This window comes from Pseudonaja textilis, chromosome 6 (genome assembly GCF_049901715.1).
Source record: "Pseudonaja textilis isolate UNSWEBS1 chromosome 6, rPseTex1.2, whole genome shotgun sequence".
NCBI lineage: Eukaryota > Metazoa > Chordata > Lepidosauria > Squamata > Elapidae > Pseudonaja > Pseudonaja textilis.
The window spans coordinates 25,886,933-25,908,519 of NC_141995.1; the positions used below are offsets into that span (position 1 = coordinate 25,886,933).

The following is a 21,587-nucleotide window of genomic DNA, read 5'->3' on the forward strand; positions in this document are numbered from 1 at the left end:
GTTGAACTATCAGGCCGAAGAGTGCCCGGTCAAGCTTCACTCTGATATTTCTTGGAGAGTTCAAACCTCTCCCCACCCGCCTTTTTTGTGGATTCGCTTTATGGCAAAGGATTATCAGACCTCTCCGTCCATTCAGCACCCGAGGACTCTACTATCTAGCGACGCGCCAATCGGTGAGTCTATCGGGGTAGGAATGTGGAGCGAGGGAAATTCTTTCGGATTCGAGCCAGGGCTGCCTCGGCGCTTCCAAGGGTTCACCTTGCCGGCAGCCTCCCGCCTGAGCGCGTCTTCTTGGCGCTGCCTTCTCCCCGTCTACCGGCAGAGGTCGACCCTGCTTCTCCGGGACCGCGCTGGCTCCGAAGCGGAGCGGCGGGAGCTCTTGACATCACATCCAAGCTCCTCCTGCGAACGACCCCTTCCAGCTCTTCAACTCCCCCCTTTCTCTCCCCAAACAAAACATTTCCGCTGGCGAGAGTCGGCCGTAAACCTAGCCGGGCAGGGCTGGGGAGGAATGGGAGAGGTCAAGAGCAGAAGCCGACTCGACGCCGCCGGAGCAGCGCGCGAAGCCCGTCTCCTCGGGGCTTTTCTTTCCGCTGGCAGGAGGAGGCAGAAGCCGCTTCGACCGCTCTCTTCCAGAAGCCCCGCCGGGACCGAAAAGGCGCCCTTTTGGCCAGGCGCGCCAGCCGAAGCCTCCCGTCTCTCCCCTGAGCTGCCGACGGCTGCAGAGGCGTGAGGCGAGGCTAGGCGGGCCACGGCTGAGGCGGCGGCGGGGCGCTCCGCTTGGATTCGCGCCGCAGGGGCGAAATGCCAGCCTTCGGGTTGCAAAGGTGAGAGCCGCTCGCCCACCTTGGCTCGGCTTCGCGCGGAGCGGCGGGTCCCCACGCGCCTCCCCTCGCGCGCGCTCGCTCGCCCCCATGCAGACGCGCGCACGGGGGGGCGAGCAGGAGCCGCCGAAGATGGCAATGTCTGTGATACAAGCGTGCCGCAGCCTGGCTCTTTCAACATGGCTGCTTTCCTTTTGTTTCGTGCATCTGCTCTGCCTGGATTTCACCGTGGCCGAAAAAGAAGAATGGTACACGGCCTTCGTGAACATCACTTATCCAGATCCCGGCGTCGGCGTCGGCGCCGGCAGTGAGCTGCGTAGCGAAAAAACGGAGTGTGGCCGCTACGGGGAACATTCGCCCAAAAACGAGGTCTGGGGGCAGGTGGTGATGACCTCGGCGACCGCTGACAGGCAAGCTTGCGACCCCAACGCTAGGTTCGCCGTGCCGGGCCCCGGCAAGCTCTGGATCGCCCTTGTCCCTATAGGGAATTGTAGTTGCAAGGAGAAGATTCGGCACGCCGCCTCCCAAAACGCCTCAGCCGTGGTCATCTACAACTTCGGCTCCAGCAACACCAACGAGACGTTTACGATGCCCCCCTCAGGTGAGTGGGAGGCACAACCTTCCCCCCCACCCCACCCCCCCGTCCGTTCGTCTGCACGTCTCCGTTGGAGGATTTCACTTCTGGACTCGGTTAAGCTGCCAAATAGCCAAAGAGGCTATTAATAGCCCAGGCTTAGCCCGGGGTAACATCCCGAGGTCTGGCTATGCGCCTGTCTTATTACCAGGCAAGATCTAGTGATCCCCCTTCATTGTTATCTTGAACAGTGGAGCAGTGAAAGTGGGACGCCTTGACCAGGGAAGGGTTGGATTGAATGACAGCAGATGCAAGGAGGCTTTTCAATGGACAAAAACCACCGAGGGAGGGCAAGGTCAGGTGGGGCAAGGGAAGAGGTCAGTGGTTGCACAGTAGGCTAATGTGTCGCACAAGATGCTAACACTTAGCTAACCAAAGCTTGGTTAACTGACTTTGCACAATGCAATGAACCATCATGTTCATTCATAAATATTTGTGGGATAGCACAGCATACTGAATCACAAGGTAGCCGTACACATTTTAGCTGAATGTGTTGGATAAACCTTGTAAATGTCCTTGGTTTATGGCTCCCTAGCTTATATAAAACCAGATAATATATTTTAACCAATCACTGCTTATTAAACATCCCTAGGATGTGAACACAGCCTTGAAAAATTGTGGGAGAGACATCAGAAGCTTATCAGGAGTAGTTTTAACAGGAAGTAGAAGATTGCTGCAAGTAGGAGCTTTGATGGAATATAGTGCATTTTATAATGGAGTAGAGGGACAATACATCAAGGTTAAGATAGAGTACCTATTGGAATAATGTTAGCAAAGCTGAAGAATCCTTCACTGTTTTATCCCACTGTTTTCAACCTTTCTTTCAAAAATTTTGTCAGTTGGTCTATAATCAGTAAGCTGTTCACTAGGATTATTGTGCTAAATTCTTCTTTTTAGGTTGTTAAAGTATTTCCCAGCAACACAGAGTTGTAAATCTTAGTCACAGAGACCAATAAGGAGTAGTTGTGCTGACTGATACTGTGCTTTTTGATGCAACATGGAAAGTTTGAAAGTTCTGGGCCACTTCCTGAGTTCATGGGTTTGTGGTTTCTATGCTGAGTAGCAATAGTGTAAGCAGTTTTAGTGGCTTCTTTGGCTTCTGTTACTGTAGTTGAGAAGCAGCTGTGCTATGCCAGGAATGCAATTAGATTAATTACTGCTGTAAGATTTTACTTGGGAATTGCAATCTTAATATAATACCTGTGATTCAGGGCCACAATAATTTATCTAATTTCATATTTTACACAGACACACACACACACACAGTATATATTTCCCATAAAATGTCTGCATATATAGTGTAAGCCTTTGTGTTATTTATCACAACACAACATTGAAGTTATGTGATAATGCTTCTGTACATAGTCTAGTTTGCCATACTGTTAGAAAATGTTACAAAATAGCTTCAAATTTAAAAGTTAGGTAAGTCTTAAAAGGTCCATGCTATGTATTTACTTTAATACTGTCCTTTGGACAAATTGGAGCTTACTCATATACCCAGATAACACCTGTGACTGCTTCTTCGGGGACTCTGTCCTAGTGAGAGGTAAGGACATTTTGCTTTTTTATAATTTCCAAAATAACTTTCTATTCACAGTTATACACCATTTTAAGATATTTCTGTATCCTATTTTCTTGCCAAACCCATTTCATATTTGTTTGCAAAATAAGAGTAAATATGAAGTTTCTTCAACAATGAAATAAAAAGGTACTCAGTAAAGTAACCTTCCACAGTGTTGAAGTTATTCTTCAAATGGGAGAAATCTATTAGACAAAATTACATTTTTTCTTTTAAAACAGAACATTATACATATATAGATCTCATTGGATTTATTTCCATCTAAATGACTTCAAAGGCAGGTAATAAAGTTTCCTGCATTACAAGAACAGGCAACATGAAAGTATTTTGTTGATTCTGTCTCCTGTTTTCCTTAGAAATTCAAACTGCATGTTTTAGATAAGAAAATTGGGAAGCACTGTATTTTTTTTAAAACAAAACAAATGGCTTTTATGCTTTCTAGGCATAACTGAAACTTTCTTTATAGCAGCAATATATTTTTATATTATAATTTCAATAACTCTAATAGAACAAATAACAGAATGCTACATCATTCCTTTATATTCATCTCTACCATTTACACTTTGATTGCTTTAAGAAGAAATGTGACAAATTTTTAGACACTAAAACCTGGTTTAGTTCATTGATTTTAGATTGTAAATAGAATATTCTGACAGATACTTAAATAGAAAACCATGTGTGCTGGGAATATGCAACAAAAAATACAGGTTTAAAAGTTAAAATGATATGTTTTTTCCATATAAATTCATATAACTTGTGTTGCAAGAAATATTTCACCATTTCTCTTAATAGCGAGCTGCCACAAACTGCCATTCAGTATTCACAGCTTTTTTGGATGCTTATTTTTAAGTACTGAAGTTAATCTGTTATAATTTTATGGACATATGCAAATATATTTAGAAGTAGTTCTCTGCTTTAAAAAAAGGATAATTAATTCAGTGACCTTCACTATAATCCTGTAGTACAGATGATATTACATTTGTATTGTGTATTTTAGGACAGACAAGTCAGCATTACTTAGAACAGGGGTCCCCAAACTTGGCAACTTAAAGACTTGTGGACTTCAACTCCCAGAATTCTTAAAGTTGCCAAGACTGGAGACCTCTGACTTAGAATCTAAAAGAGCACAAGTAGAATTCGGCAAGTATAAATCTTATATTTGGTAAGTCCTCCTGTCTGTTTCTGAAAGGTTTTCACATGATTTAGTCCAGTCTAAAGAGCTGCAGTAGTTGGAAAGGATTTTGAAGTTGTAAACATCCTAAGAGCAGGAATTATCACAAGTATCCCAGAATTACTCTGGAACTGTATAAAACATGATCATCTTCACAGACTTGTGAATTTATTCATGGCTAAAAGAAGACTTTATGTTATTGGCGGGATCAGTCATCAATACAACAATTGCACAAGCTGAGAAAACTACATTAATCTACTCAAATTCAAATTCATTATAGCAGTGTTGTTCCTTTGAGGAAAAGTCCTATTAGTTACATGATACTGTCTATCCTGGACAATTAAAGATGTTACAACAGAATATCGGTGGGCTTGTTATGTGCAAGATGCTTAACCTGCATGGATGTGATGGAGAAAACTAGATAAGTATCAGGCTAGAAATATTTAAACTTATCTCACTTTGCTGCAGCCCTAGTGAAATTTGCTGCCTTAAATGCTGTTGCCTATAAGAGGAAAGATGCTATTGATAATCAAAGTGCATTCCTAGAGAAATTAGTTTCAGATCGTGGGAAGGAGGGAGGGAGGCAGAGAGAAAGAGAGAAAGAGAGAGAGAGAGAGAGAGAGAGGCAGGCAGGCAAAGGCTCCGTTGCCCTTGCTGAGCTATGCTATAGATTATTAGTGATGTCTGATTTTCTAGCCACAGCTTATGGTTAACTTTCCTGTATGAGTCAGGCAATTATGGTTTATACAACAAGTATGGTTAATACAAAAGCTAAATCTACTGATAAAGCCACATTCTGAAGTTCCTTGTCACTTTCATCTTGATTGTAAACTTTCTTTTAGTCTTGAAGCAAAGCTGATTGTCATTATGCCTATTTTACTGCACCCATATCCTAATTCCTTCCTTTTTTTAAAAAAAATAGAGCTTATATCAGTGTCATTTGAATTGCTTTCAAAAAACACAGACAGCATTTTGTGCCATTCCTAGTATTGTCTGTTTTTGGCATTTCGTTGATTATACCAATTCTTATAGCTACTAGCGCTGACATAATATATTGCAGACTTATTCTCATATGGAAAACATTACAGTGGAATGTTCTTCCACATTTTTCCCATATCAGCCAATGACTCCCCAGATAAAAACAATAATGCTGTCTCTGAAAATGTCTAGTTGTGTTGTGTGGCATATTTGTGTATGGGAAAAGAAAACTTTATATTCACAGAGTTGAATACTTTGGTCAGTTAACTTTGAATAGCAGAGCAGGCAAATGCATAATGCCAAATTAAAAAAAAATCTTAAACCTTTCGCATGGATAATGCTATATTTGTGTATCTTTTTACAGATCACTTCTTATTTAGCCCTGAAGTTGATAGCTGTTAAAACTTGTGAGTTATCTAGCTTCATCATCCTACAGGATTCCACATCATCTTGATATGGAATGATTTGTTAGCTTCAGTGAACCTGGGAGTCATGCTGCCAGTAGCTTCCAGTAGTGCTATTTTTCCTGGCAAGGGAGAGGTGTAGCTAAAATAATCCATAGTAAAGGTGTAAAATGTTTTTTTAGGAAAATCCGAGAAATCACAGGATAATTTACAGCAATGATAAGAGTATTTGAATAATCATGGAAGAAATCCACAGTAAGAAAAGCAAATGGAATTGAAAAAAGAAGGAAATTCTTTACAAATGAGGTGAAAAGAATAACAACTGGCAGAGAAAGAGCATATTTAGGAACTGACTGCACTTAAAAGTGAAATAGTGTAAATAACAGACCAACTGTCAAATACCTGGTGCAACTAAAATGCCCAAAGAACTGATTAAAGCTGCAGGACAAATGCAGATCTGAGTCAGCAGCAAGGTGTAAGACTGTATGGTCCAGATATTGGAAATGATTAGGAATAAGGTTAAATGAAAAAAGGCTGACATCAGAGATTGTAATTGACTAAACTATTCCAATGTTTGTAATTGACTAAACTATTCTAATGTCTCATGCAAGCAAGCTTTTGATTCAGATAAATTTGAGCCATTCATGGGAGGAAACCAGTGGTGGTATTCGACTGGTTCTGCCTGGTTCTGGAGAGCTGGTAGCAGCGATGAGCAGTGGAGACTGAACTGGTTCTCTTCGCTTCTCTGTGTTTGGCCCACCTGCCCACCCAGGCTCCCATACTCACTTTTATGGCCAGAATTCAAAGCGCAGCTGCTTTGTGCGATGCAGAATAACGCCACGCAGCAGCTGCTGCAGCAACCACCATCGTGTAGGCTTGCAGGAAGCAAGTTAGAATGCCTCTGCGCCTGCGGAAAGTGCGTGTTTGACGTGCACATGTGCGCAAAGTGTGCATGTGCGCAAAGCGCGGCCACTAAGCCACGCCCACCGAACCGGTGGCAACTTTATTTGAATACCACCACTGGAAGAAACATTCCATACGTACAGTCTGGTTTCAAAAAAGTAGAGAAGTGTGATCAGATAGTTAATGTAAGGTGAAAGAAATGAAGAAGACAAAACAGAAACATTTTGTATATTTATTTTTTATTGAAAAAAAGGCTTTTGATTGTATAGATTATGTCATAAAATAGATTATCTATGGCACTGATAAATTGTCAAAGTACAGCTGTAGTTTTCCAGAGAATCTTTACAATAAAGAATTCGTTTATGAATTAAAATTACAGAAAGGGAGTAAAATAAGACTGCCTGTTTCCTGTTTTATATGCCCCATATATAATAAGAATGACAGAATTGGAAGAGCCAGAAGTAAAATACAGATCCGGATCACTAACAGTGTGCTAGGGTTAAATATTAGGGAGATGCTAGGTTGAGTGGTGTGATGGCTAATAATGAATGATTACAATTCTGCTGCTTATAAATTTGGTTGCATTCTCAGTTTAAAAAAAAAATCATTTATGACAGCAAGAGGACCGGGATTACCATTCCTAAGCAATGCAGTCATAATGCAAAGCATCACATAATTGCATTGCTTTGCTGATGACAATCCTGAAAGTCCAGTTGCTGTCATAATCCAAAGATGCGTGAATCATTAAGTGAGGAGCGGTGGGAATCCTGGGTGAGGTAGTGCAGCATGGGTGCTATGGAGGAGAGTGTGCTGCAGGGAAGGTCCAGGGTGCAGGGGCCATTTGAGTTGAGCGAGACAAGGGAAGGCTTGGGAGGTCTGGCAAAGGATGTGCGAGATGGCAGGAAGGCCAGGGAAATAGCATGATGTGAGCACAGGTTGGCTGAGAGGTGGATTGCAGGAAGGCCAGGGGATGGATGGCAGGCAGGGCAAGATGAATAGCGCAGGAAGTGAAGGAGACTTACCACAGCAACTTGCAAGCTTTCCTGCTGGCTTCCCCATTGACTTTCTTTGTAGATAGCTGGCAGGGAAGGTGGCAAATAGCAACTGTGGGAAACTGCAACCACTGTAAGTGCCAAACTGTGATCCCATGATTGCAGGGGCTCTGCAATGGCTAGAACTTTGAGGTCTGGTCATAATTGGCCAACAGTATCGACAGTATCCAGTCTGTTCAAATGAGCAACAACAAATGACTTGACAGTATCCCAGGATCCTGACAATTATTGCCTGTGTCATATAAACAGCATTCCTATTTAGGATGAAACAGAGGTTTTCTTGGGCTGAATACTCATAGTGTTCTTAGGGTTCTTTTAGTCAGCTTCTCAACATTGTTGTCATTTTTACCTATAGGACAAGGAAATGAAATTTCTTCTGCTAATCATTTATAAGTATAGAAATCGGGGTTCAGGGCAACATTTCAAACCATTCTGCAATATTATGAAAGATTTAAATGACAGAGAACCATGCAATTTACTTTGCCTAAAGAAACTTTAGGTTTAAAGCCCCCATTTATATTTCCAATATTGGCATCTGTTATGTTTAGTTCAGATACGGTTGAGTGCTATCCAGATTTTCCTTGAGAAATCAAGCCAAAGGAATGTTGCACTAGATCAGACACTAAATTAAACTGATCTGGATTAAAAGTTGCCCACTCCTGGTACCACACTATCTCAATGTCAAGGTCTTCTCTGCTATCAGAGACAATTGCGCTCTCTCTCTCTCTCTCTCTCTCTCTCTCACACACACACACACACACAAAGAATCAGGTAAAGCATATATTTCAGCTGGATCTATAGATGAAATGGATTCATGAGAAAAGCAGTGTGCCTACATTTGTGGTGGTGAAATGTGTGAGGCAGTTGTACAAATAAAGAGGTGAAAATAATGGAAACGTTGAAGTGAAAAAGAAGAGCTTATTCATTGAAATAAATACATTCTTGACCTTTTCCTTATATTACATCCATTCAGGTAAATTTTCTAGGCTCATTGAAGTTTTTGTTTCGCTGTTATTGAATGGAGAACACATCTCTCTAAAGTTTTCAGTTGCTTGCACATATCCCTTTCTTTGTGGTTGGAGAAGACTTTCTATTTTCTCATCTTGTTTCTTCTTTTCCATATATAGCTTTGAACTCTCTGGCACAGAAGATTTTTTTATATTGCATTCTGTATGGCAAATAATACATTCCTGCTGGTAACGAAGAAAAAAACATTTTTCAGTAAAAAGAAAAAGTACTACTGGGCAGAAAGAATAATAGTGCCATTTCTGAAATTATTCTTCTGTAAGCTGTTTTCTCTTTTCCCCTCTCTCTCCTCTCCTCTCCTCTCCTCTCCTCTGAGGTTGTAATACACAATCCCAATGGTTAACTGTATTAGTAAGTAGAGGAAAATACATACTTTTCTGTACCCCTTACCTAGTGGTGGGATTCAAATAATTTAACAACCAGTTCTCTGCCCTAATGATTTCTTCTAACAACCAGTTCACCAAACTGCTCAGAAAGTTAACAACCAGTTCTCCCAAAGTGGTGCAAACTGACTGAATCCCACCACTGCTATACCAGGGGTCCCCAAACATGGCAACTTTAAAACTTGTGGACTTCAATTCCCAGCTATACTGGCTGGAGAATTCTGGAAGTTGAAGTCCACAAGTCTTAAAGTTGCCAAGTTTGGAGACCTCTGCCTTACACCAATGTATATTTCATCTAATATATACAGGAACAAAACTGATATTTTAAAATATTGGCAGGGAATTTTATTTTTCTTTTGAATGTAGGACCTGGCTAAAGCAAAGATTTTGTCAAACATCATAATTAAGGGGTACTAATTCTGCATACCTCATTTTCAAAGTAGTAAACACAGTTTGCATTAGTGATGCATTAAGGTGTCTGGAATTACAAAGGGATGTTATTTTTAAAAATAAAAATAAATAAAAGGTTCATACTTTGTTAGGCTGCTTCACTTGACATGAGCTTAAACATTGTAAACACACTGATAGCCATTTCAGCACTTCCCAAAGAGTTTGGTATCATTGTAACTATAGTTATTATCATACTGACCAATAAATACCTCTTTGCTGGTGCAGAGTTTAACGGAAGTGACCTGGAAAAAATATGCCAGCACTGTATTTAAGCAAAGGGGGCTGAAAAATTCTTTAAGTTGGGAAATAAGATAATATTTGGATGTGACTTAAACAAATACCTTCCTAATTCATGAAGGGTAAGAGGGAGAAGGATGTGCAGCACAATCAGATTTGCAAGATTCTGTTTTTATAGCCCACCTCAGTAAAAGTATAATTTTGGTCTTTCTGTGGAGTTGAATATTTTGACCTGGTTTATCCAGAGGAGCAGATACTATTTACTACATTTCTTCAAGTGGGAAAAAACTATCTGGAGAACAGAACATAATTATGATTCAGCTTCTGCTGTTACTTAACCTAGAATAACTTATATTGCTCCATGATCTGGAAATAAGATAGGAGATATTGGCACTTTCTTTTCCAGAATTCTCAGCCTGCAAAGCACACTGACAACAAACAAACAAACAAAAAATCCTGCATATAAGTAGATACGATTTGTTCATTTTATTTATCACAGGAATTTTTGATATCTTGCTGCATGGAATGTAGCATAATTAATTCACTACAAGAAAAGGTTAATGACTAGCACATAATCATCCAATGATTATCATGACTGCTGGCAATCTGAACCTAGGATTAGGATGATAGTGATTGTGCAAATTTATCAACTTGTCATAATTTGATATTTGATTTTGATTTTTCACATTTGTGTATCTAGCTATGTTTATAGTCATAGGTTATGGTTTTATGAAAAGGGTGAATCCATCACCGTGACATATTCAAGAAACATTGGCTAAAAAATAATGGCTATGTGTACAATATGCAAACCTAGCCATTTTAACCACTATACATATAATCTATATTTCTCTTTGCCACTAATGCGTTTTACGTGTGTAGAATTCCTGAATTTGTACATTTAGTAGAAGTATAGACTCACAGAATGACAGGGTGGCTAGTATTTCCAGAATCTGGAAAACCAAACTTCATTGCATTACTTGGTGAGGCTTCCTAAATTGAAACTCTGCTTTGCCAGCTGTTTTCTTAAACTCTCCTTAAAAACCAAGATAGAGGAAATTGTTGGATTTTCAAGCTCTAATAAAAGAGTATTTTTAAAGATTATGTTTTCATGGAAGAAGAATGAAATGTATTAAAAGCCCAGAAAAATACTAAGTAAAGTTAAAAATATTCAGGGGTAGAGGTTTAATTCGATTGCCATTCATTTTGTGGTAGAATTTTTCAGCCCACATAATATATAAACATCACAATTGCAGGAAATGTTATCCATCTCCTTCTTGTGTCTCATTTTGCTTGTAAACAATGTTATACTGTATGAAAATATGAACATACGTAGCATTTTGGAGGAAAATGTACTAAATACAGTTGTTTATATAGTACAAGCAAATTTTGTTATATTCTCCCTTTGATTATGTGGACCCACATATTTCTTGAGGGTAAAGCAGCTGAAAGTTTTTTGTACCCGTTTCAGTTTATTATTTGTTTAGCACAATGCTGTCATTCCTATGTGGCAGCAGCATTCAAGTAGTTTAACTAGATGTTTGAAAAAGTAACTAGAATTTAATTCCAGTTTTCTTGAATTACAAAACATGTGTTATCACCTGTGCTATGGTCTTCTACATGCAAACTGAATTGTATAGTATAACCAACTTGATCCATAAGGTGCCTGGAATGAATCAAGTTCATGGGTGCATATATCCTAGGAGGTTGGTAGTAGCTGCAAAGCAAATGTGATCTGATCAGGACAATGGACTAATACTGATGTTCTGCACTTTCAGATCCCAAATTAGTCATTATGAAATGAACACTAGATTCAGAGTGTGGTTTCATATGAGTCAGATCAGGCTATCTTGGGACAAGTTTATGGTTGCCATGGCAGTCATGAATTCTAACACCTACCTGTATTCAATGATAGTAATTGAAGTCCTCCTCAATATGCATAATGAAGATTCTTTTTTATCATTGGCCCAGCAATGAGGTCAAGTCTAGGAAGGGATGTACCTGGATAGTTGGGAGATGGTATGCAGCAAGCCAGGTTATTCCCAGCATCACTGGCATAGTGGTTAGAATGCAGTATTGTAGGCAAACTCTGCTCATAGCTTGGAGTTCGATCCTGACTGGCTCCAGGTTGACTTAGCCTTCCATCCTTCTGAGGTCAAAAACATGAGGACCCAGATTGTTGGGGGCAATATGCTAACATTGTAAACAGTCCAGGAGTCCTGTAAAGCACTATTGGGGCAGTATATAAATCTAAGTGCTAATTGCTAAGTGCTATTGGTATATCACATGAATTCCAGTTAGTAGATTTTGGACAGAGGAATCCCTATCCTTCCATCCTTGGCCTAGATAAATGTTGGTGAAAGAGTCAACATCTATTTGCTCTTCCACCTTTAGAATGTACAGGAGCAAGGAATTATTACAGATGGGCTTAGCATTCAATGTTTCCTGTACGAATTTAAGGTGTCCAATGATCCAGCATATAGGACCTTAGATTGGGACTAATAGAAAAGATCAAACCTCCCAGAAAAAAGGTAAACCTCCTGTAAACTCCCTCTATTCTTCTCACTGTCTCTTCATTCTCCAGACATCCAAAAGCATTAAGCAACTCTAGCCCTCACCTGCATCTGTCTGCACTTGTAAGTCTTATAAATGTAACTCACCAGTCCGCCTGCTGTTTAGGCAGGACTATTCCAACAGAATAGACTGAGTCAGCACCTGTCAGTTTAAAGATTTTCACTAGGCTGTCTCCCCTCCCTAAGTCTGTTCTCTTGTCATTATTTCTTTTTCTTCCTCATTTCACCAAACATAAGGCAGCCTTTTTTTAACTGTCCTGTCCAGCTTTATTTACAGAAATGTTCTCTGTGTTGTTCTTCAAAACTCCAGTCATTTTGCTGCCTATCATCAGTAGTTCTAAAGCCCATATTTTACCACCAACTATGTACTCTGCTGTCATGTTAGTAGAAAAAAATTACATAATCTTAGCCTCAGCAAAATTACTGAATCTTTTAAAAATGATTCTACAATACTATTTTCACCAACAGAGATAGTCATGGTAGGGGATAATAACAATAAAGGGTATCCTGGTGGAATTTGAACTGTGCCTCCCATTGTAGCAATCTTCACTAGACTAATGTCTTCCAAATGTGCTGGGCTTCAATTCCCACGTCACCAGTTAGTATTACTGAAAGTGTTGACCTTGATTGCTAAAGGAGTTGGTTCAACACCCATTGATGGTGCTAGGTTGGAAAAGGCTATGTTATTATGTTAGACGGCTGGTTCTAATATTCTTGATCTATCATTGCTGTCAAGCTAATTCTGTGATATAGGTTTATTGATTTATATTTCATGCATGTAAAAATAAACCTAGAGATTTAGTTAATTGTTGCAAAGTTTTATTGTGAGTCAAAGTCACTGTGGAATTGACCAACTGTGTGTTGTGGGGTGAGAATCATTGGCCCAAAGTCATTTATCTGGCTTTCATCCCTAAGAGGGGGGCTAGAGCTCACAGTTTCCTGATTTCAAGCCTGGTGCCTTAACTACTAGACCAGGGCTATCAAACTCACAGCCGAGGCTCGATGTGTCATGTGCTGGCCATGCCCACATCCAGTTTAGCGAAGGAGGAAAAGTTGTGATACGTCACGTGACGATGCCGTGACAACGTGAGTTTGACATCCCTGTACTAGACCAAAGAATCATGCACAGTAGTGATAGGACTATATTTTAATGTTGAAGTATTGTATTAAAACCAAAGGTAGTTTTAAATTTAAACATTTAAAAAAATTTCTTCCATAGTGGAGTTCCATGACAAATCTTGTGGTATACAATGCCCTTAGCATATGATTTTTTCCCTCTAGAAGTAACAGTGAACATGTAGTTGATTAAAAGCAGATACATGAATGTGGTCACAAAGCACAAAGAAACAAAGAGCCTTTGTTTGCAAAAGCAAGAAAAAGGACCGAGTAATCAATTACAAGGAATGGGTCTAATCAGGTGTTCATCTGATTTAACTTTTCCCCTTTCTTGCTGCCTGTCTACCATGCCTATGAGCTAGCCTAAAAGAATTTCAAATGCCTTCTCCACATTCCAATACCTTTTGCATGGTCATGTTAAACAAAGACAATATTCAGTCTTGTCAAGGTGCTTTCCTTCTTTTTCATTTCATATTGTAGATTATTTGGCTTCTGAAGTTCACAATGCATTCATTGATATTTAAAAAGTTCATTAATTTATTATAATGGAGTATTATACATACCTCAGTGTTTTTATATCACTTCAAAGCATCTATATCACTTCTCTATTAGCAAAAGTTGTTACTAAGAAAAGAGCATTGTAGACCTTATCATGTATCTCACAACTACAAGCCAACTGTATTGACACAGTATGCCTAAGGCCTGTACAGCACTTCAGATTCAATTTCCAAATGGTCACTTGAAGGAATATAAACACAGCACATTGAAGCAGCCAGCTAGAACTTAGCTAGTTCCATCCTGGAATTTTATAGAAAATTTTCAAAAATCACGGTTGCTTAAACTTCAGCCAGACTAAACCAAACAGTCAAATTGGTGCTCAAGGTTAGATGCAAATAGCCAAAATATTGGCTGGTGATCAGCAGTGTCTAAAAAGCACATATTGAAAGCCAACATGTTTGAATCCTGGGTACTTTTATAAGACTATTAAAACTCTTCTGCTAATTCTGGTACTGTGTAGTGTTTCAGGTGTTGGGCTGACATTAGAGACACTCAAATTCTAATGTATTGGCAGCCATAGGAGTTCCCTAGGTGACTTCAAAGCTAAGCCTACCTCACAGGATAACTGTTGGGTATATAACTAGGAGACGATGAGTGCATACCCTGCCTTAAACTCTTGACCAAAAGACAGGACATAAATCTAACAAATCATTTAGATCTGCATATACACACAAATCAAATATTACAATGTTTATATTAAAATATTATAAGGAAAAAGTCTCATTAAAACAGAGTATATTTGCCATGTTTGTGAATCCTACTGATTGCAAAGAGGAACCAATTGTTTTTTAATGCCATCCTTTCATAACCTAATGAAGTCTCCTTTAACTTGATGCTCTACAGATGTGTTGGCAGGCTGTCCCTAGAGTGGGAATACCATAAGTTACAACACAGAGAGAGTACATTGGGTCAGAAAAGACTGATTTAACATAAATGTAAAAATGTAAATTTCACGATTACTAACACCGCACTAGTATAAGATCCTTCCAAACTTATTTTTTCCTGACTTTTGAGATAATGTGAGATAGTATGGCTAGGGCTGCTAAGATTTCTGGGGGGATGTTACATTTTGTTTTTAATGCAATATCAAATCAATAGAATAAGTATACAGGCATGCATGCATGCATACATACATATACACACACATTCACACACACATATACAGTGAGTGTCTACTCTACTCTACACTATTTTATTCTTAATCATTAATAATATAAAATCATATCAAGATAATTTAAGTATTATGATTTTTGTGTTGTGTGCTTTCAAGTCAGTCTTGATTCCTGGCAACTGCCTGGACTAGTACATGTAGGTTTCTTGGCGAGTATTAAAACAGAAGGTGAGGACAATTGCAAACAGAAAAAGTCCAAATAAGTTTACAATGTTGCTCAAAAGTCTTTTTTCTTGCACTTTGGTAAACGCAAGCACCTCTTCTGATGTTGTCAGTTAATAGATATTCAAGTCATTTTGCAAATTGTTCTGAATATTTTTTGTCACATACTCTCTCAGGATTAGTGATCCACATAATTCTTGCTGACATTTTGGCATAATCTGATTTTAAAGAAATGGAGACTTGGAGGCATTTGTCTTGAAAGAAGAGCTCATGTAATGGTGAACAACCCTTCCTCTTGCTGGTCACTTAACTTGCCTCCTCAGATTTGCATCCAGACAATTACATTATATGGCGAACAAAGTGGTTTCCTCAAATGCTCAATTTTATGTGAAATTTCTCTCTATTTCAATTTTGTATTCTAGCTAACTGATTTATATTCTTTGACATTCTGCAGGAGTTGCTCCAATGCCCTTTCAACCATGTATTAATAGCCCCTAGTATCATATTTTGTTTCCACTTGTTAAGAGGTTATGTTCATCAGTGTTCATTCTTGGCTGTTCTTCAGTGATCGACTTTTATGTATATTTCCTAGTAAAAGGGCTTCCGGAACAGTACCTTTCCACTTTTCTCATAGAATACAAGTTTAGAATATGTTGGACACAACCTACTTTGCCAGTCAGAGCGAGCGAGCAGTAAATTGTGACAATACTACCACCGAGATGATGGCAACTGTCTAAAAATTATATATTGTTTTGCTGAGGATCCCTAATTTATCTTTTGGGAAAATATTTCTGTTTGACTTTGAATAAGTTATTATGTTTCAGCAACAGTTCTTTGTACTGTGTGTTAAATCAGTCAAAAATGGTAACCCATTAAATATTAGAAAACCAAACATAAATGGTTTTATACCAAATTAAAAAAGAATTCCATACAGTCATGACTGATTCTGATATCTAGATAAGCCGTTTGGTGTTTTCGTAACAAAGTTTTGCCATTAAATGCTTCTTAGAACCAAGAAAAAGTGATTGGCCCAGCCCCCAAATCACTCAAATGGTTTTGAACCTAAAGTGGGACTAGACCTCCTGGTTTCTAGCCTAATGCCATAACCAATACACCAATTGGCTGTCAAATCAGACTATGATCTGTCTAACTCAGGTGCAAAATACCAGGAATCCAACCTTTTGATTTAAGTATTCTTGTACTACTGAGCTACGCCTCTCCATTGCTCCTAGGCTTCCCTACTATGACTTGGCAGTAAATCAAAACCTCCTGATGCTTCAGGGATTAAATTATTATTTTAGGTAGGCTTGCTAGAAGCCTCATGGTTTCATAGGCTTGGCTTTGTTAAACTCTTTACTGTAGACAAAGATTAATCCATTCATAATAGCTCATTGCCCATTGCCTGTGCGTCTATGGGAATGTTACAAGTGTTGGTCGGGGTGTGGTTTTCTCCTTGGCAGATTCTTGATTAGGGTATTGTTTACTGCTTGATAGTCTGGTGATAATCAACAGATTTAAAACATTTTATAAGCCTTTTTTCCAGTGGTTACTTTCACGCATGTTGCATCTTTGAATGACACAGTAACTTTTTCTGTATATTCTTATTTTGTTTCTACCCCTCCATCCATTCATGTCATGTAATAAAATCATTAGTTCCTCTGGATTACAGTATACTTATTCAGAACATTTCATAATTGTTGCTAAAACTCATCTCTGGTTCATCTGTCATTACCATTTATTGAAATATACCACGCAGTTGCAGCCAATTCATGAGTTCTCTAATTTGATATGCTGTACAATAATTGAGATACCAGTAATGCATCTTTTCAAATGTGTAAATTAGCCTTTTTCTTGGTATCTTTGTCCACAAGATCTGATAATCTTCTTTACAATATGTCCTTCCCCTTTCTCTTGAATTGACAAAAAGGCATCTATTGTCATTTATTTACACATGCTCTTCAGCATTTATTCTTTCATTCCAAATTACAATTTTCCACAAACTATTTCTGTTACTAGATGGACTTAAAAATCTTGGTTTCTGCTTCTTGTTCTTGTTCTGTCAAGACTTTTCATAACTCTTTTTTTAACAACAATAATAAAAAGTTGTAGACTATTCTTATACACAGAGGTGGTATTTAGCAGGTTCTGACCAGTTCTGGAGAACCGCTAGCAGAAATTTTCAGTAGTTCGGAGAACCGGTGGCAGAAATTTTGAGTAGTTCAGAATACCACCTCTGATTGGCCCCACCCCCATCTATTCTCTTTCTCCCAGGTCCTAGCTGATTGGCTGGGTCTTCTTTTGTTGCCCTGCACAGGAGAACAGAGCTAGAGAGCAGGGTTAGTGGGGTGGGGAGGGAATGGAGATTTTGTAGTATCCTTGCCCTGGAGTGAGGTGGGAATGGAGATTTTGCAAAATCCTTCCCCTGCCATGCTCACCAAGCCACAGGTACAGAACCAGTAGTAAAAAAGAATTGAAACCCACCACTGCTTATAGAAGCCCACCCACATGCAGCTTTCCCTTCTAACAGTAAGGAAAATAACATAAGTTTGGGCATGTTTGTCTAGTATGTTCATATGCATATGCTGGCCTAGTTTTTCCCCAGGAATGTGAACAATATTTTACACAAGCTGAAAATTCTAATCTAACAACTGTTTTACAAGCTAAAATACTGTTGTCCATGTCACAGACTATAAGTAGAAGATGGAAGAGTGTAGCTCTCTTCTAGCAAAATTAATATTTCATTATTTCTCATGATGCCTGGAGATGAGTAGCATTGCATGAGAATGAGGGATAGATTTATTTATTTAGAGTAAGAGCTTGAGAATGCATGTTACTAAATGTAGACTATGAAAGAGTTACTACGTAGCCAACTGCAACTTGGATAGAAGCATTAAGAAAAGCTGGCTGTAGGAGAATAGGACAGTTTAGGAAAACTGTATTCCAGGTATGTGAGGAAATTTTTAAAAAGTGTTACAGTATTGTTGTGATGCAAATGTCACTGTAGAAACCAGCAGCCTTCTCCTTCTTCAAGAATGGATATTACAAATGCAATGATTGTATCAATTTTCATATCTTGAGACTATCAGCACGCAACAGTTCCAGGAACCCAGGCTTTAGACCTCTAAAATCACTTGACAGAATATTTATGTATCTCCTTCATAAGTACCATAACTGAAATTTCGCAGCAACATGGAAGGAATGAAATATTTTGTAAGTATGTGCCTGGGTAAGATAATGAACAACATGCACCAAGATGCTTTCCTTTGTTTACTCATTAAAGATGTCCTTTGAAATTAAACATATTGTGCTACAGCAAATTCTTTGTTATAATTAGTTGTTCAAGGAAAAACCAAACAAGTTTAATAATTTCATTAGTGTCATGAACACGGTCTCCCATAAATTAAATCTGACAAGTTATATTAGCAGTCTACAGATTTTCAGGAAATTGCTACTATTTGATCGGCTGATTCTAACATTACAGTGGTTTGAATTTTCTACAAAATAGTCTGTTCAAATAATACATTTCTAAAGGAAATGGTGAAACATGATTTTTATGATTTTAATATACACAATGTCACCAAAATGAACCTATGTGGGGAGGGGAGCAGGAGGGCAACAGGGAACAAATGACAATATTTATGTGATGACATCGTCATCGAAATGCTGTAACATTTGTTTGTTTAAATCTCATATAACACTACATATAGGTTTCTGAATGCTCATATGTGATGTTTCCCACATCAAGTTCAATGCCATTTTAGAAGAATCATTTAAGTGCTACTTTTGTAATAATGGCTAAGTGTTATTATCAGTCCTTTAATTACAGTAGAGGGGCAGCAGTTGCCTGAAGTACCCAGAGAAAACAAGTGTTTGCACTTTAAAAGTTCCAGTGCAACATTGAGATTTCTCTGTATTAAAAAAAGGGTGTTGGTGCTTACCTGATATGCCTGTTCTCTGTGAGCTGTGAAGAGCATCCAGAAGTGGGAGGTGCTTCAGTCTCTTCTGGAAAGGCTGGGCTTAAAACTCCGGGACGCTCCTCCTCCTCCAAGGGGCACCTCCCCAGCATCCCCCAGTTTTGCGAAGACTGAGTGCCAAAGTCCAGAACTCGTCACCTAATCTAGATCCCTGACCGGAACGGAACCCCACCAGACGGAAAGAAATGGGTGGGGCTGGATGCTCTTCACAGCTCACAGAGAACGGGCGTATTAGGTAAGTACCAACACCCTTTCTCCCATGAGCTGTTCAGAGCATCCAGAAGTGGGACATACCAAAGCTTGGCCTGTCCTTAGGGAGGGACTCCATCTGGATCGAAATCCACTCCTAAACTCTGTGGACCCTCTGCAGGACTCTTCTGCCAAATGAAGCGTCCACTGAGCGTAGACATCAATTTTATAATTTCTGACAAAGGGCAATGGTGAAACCCAAGTTGCCACTCTGCAAATTTCATCTATGGAAGCCCGTGTGGTCCATGCTGCTGATGTTGCCTCACTCCTTGTTGAGTGGGCTGTAATGCCCTTAGGAACTGAGATGAACTGGCATTTGTAACTTTTAGCTATGCTGGCTCTCAACCATCTACCAATGGTCATTGACGACACCTTGCGTCCTAAAGTGGATGGGTTGAAGGATAGGAATAGAGCCTCAGATTTTCAAAATGCCACCATGCGGTCTAGATAGATGCTTAACACCCTTCGAATGTCAAGTTGATGCCATTGATGCTCCAGTCTATGAGATGGTTTTGGACAAAAATTTGGAAGCACCAACTCCTGCGCTCTGTGGAAGACTGAATTTACTTTAGGGGTGAATGATGGATCCAATCTGAGAACCACTCTGTCCACATGAAACATGCACAGGTCCTTTCTCATCGACAATGCTGCCAATTTGGAAATCCTCCTTGCTGATGTGATTAAGAAGACCACCTTATATGTCAGGAATTTGAGACTAGCAGTTCTTAAAGGCTCTAACGGGCCAGTTGTAAGTGCGGTTAACACCTTGTTGAGCTCCCAAGTGGGATAGGGGTGAATTACAGGAGGTCGTATGTCTGCAGAACCCTTAAGAAAGCTGCGGACATGTGGATGGTGTGCTGTGGAATGAAGGTCACCCCAGGATATCCCTGAGGCTAAGGCCGCCACTTGTCTGCGTAAAGTATTTGGAGATAGGCCCTTGGTCAACCCCTCCTGTAAAAAGTCCAATAATTGTCCTATTGATGGGGCGATTGGGTCGATCTTAGACCCCCAGCACCAGAGACAGAAAGCGGACCACGTGGCCTCGTATATACGATTTGTTGAGGACCATCTGGATGCTTGTATGGTGGCAATGGCATCCTCTGAAATCTGTTGGGTCCTTAAATGGCTTCACTCAACCTTCATATGGCTAGGCTGAGCCATTGTGGGTCTGGGTGAAGTACCGGCCCTTGCGAGAGGGAAACCCTCAACGGTGGAATTTCCCAAGGTTGTTCTCTTGACAGGTCCTGTAAGTCTGCGAACCACGTTTGCCTGGGCCAGTAAGGGGTGACCAATATCAATTCCGCTCATTCCTCCAATAACTTCTGGATCAACCTGGGTATTATAGGGAGTGGAGGAAACGCATATAGAAGTCCAGGAGGCCACTGACATCGCAGGGCATTGACGGCCTCCACCCCCTCAGTCGCGTACCTTGAAATATACTGGGGCAATTGGGCATTGAGGGGAGAGGCAAATAGATCGATCACCGGTTGCCCAAACCTCCACACTGCTTCCTGGAAGAAAGATGGGTGTAGGCGCCACTCTGTCTGATCTATCGTGGCCCTGCTGAGCCAGTCCGCTTGTGTGTTTAAGGCCCCTGCTATGAGCTCTGCCTTGAGTGAAAACAGATTGGCCTCGGCCCACTTGAACAACCTGGCCGTCTCCAGCATCAGAAGTTTGGAGTGGGTACCCCGCCTGTCTGTTTACGTGGGCCTTGGTTGTGATATTGTCTGTCAAGACCAGAACGTGGCATGATTGGAAAAGGGGTAGAAAACTACATAATGCCAGATGAACTGCTCACAGCTCCAACAGGTTGATGCTTTGTGATTGTTCAGAAATAGTCCAACTTCCCTGTGCAATGTGGGATTGGAAGTGAGCTCCCCATCCTACCAGGCTGGCATCGGTTGTGATCGTTGCCCTGCAAGGTTCCTTGAAAGGACACCCCTTGTTTATCGTGTTTTCCGACCACCAGTGGAGCAATCGGAGAACATTGTGCGGTACCTTTATCCGGATGTTGGAAGTGGCTCTTCCAGATCGCTGGAAAGGTAGCAGGAACCATTGCAGATCTCTAGAATGGAATCGAGCCCAAGGCACAATGGAAATACAAGAAATCAGTTTCCGTAACAGTTGAGACAGAACTGCCAGGGAA

At 40.1% G+C, this 21,587-nt stretch overlaps 1 protein-coding gene across 1 annotated transcript in view; it reads left to right on the plus strand.

Annotated features, from left to right (window-relative positions):
• The first annotated feature begins 440 nt into the window (after window positions 1–440).
• Window positions 441–21,587, plus strand: part of RNF150 (ring finger protein 150) — a 72,371-nt gene continuing 51,224 nt past the window's right edge. The window contains exon 1 of the mRNA XM_026698087.2: window positions 441–1,425. Coding sequence (XP_026553872.1) covers window positions 915–1,425 — 511 coding nt within the window. The 5' untranslated portion in view covers window positions 441–914. The remainder of the gene's footprint in view (window positions 1,426–21,587) is intronic.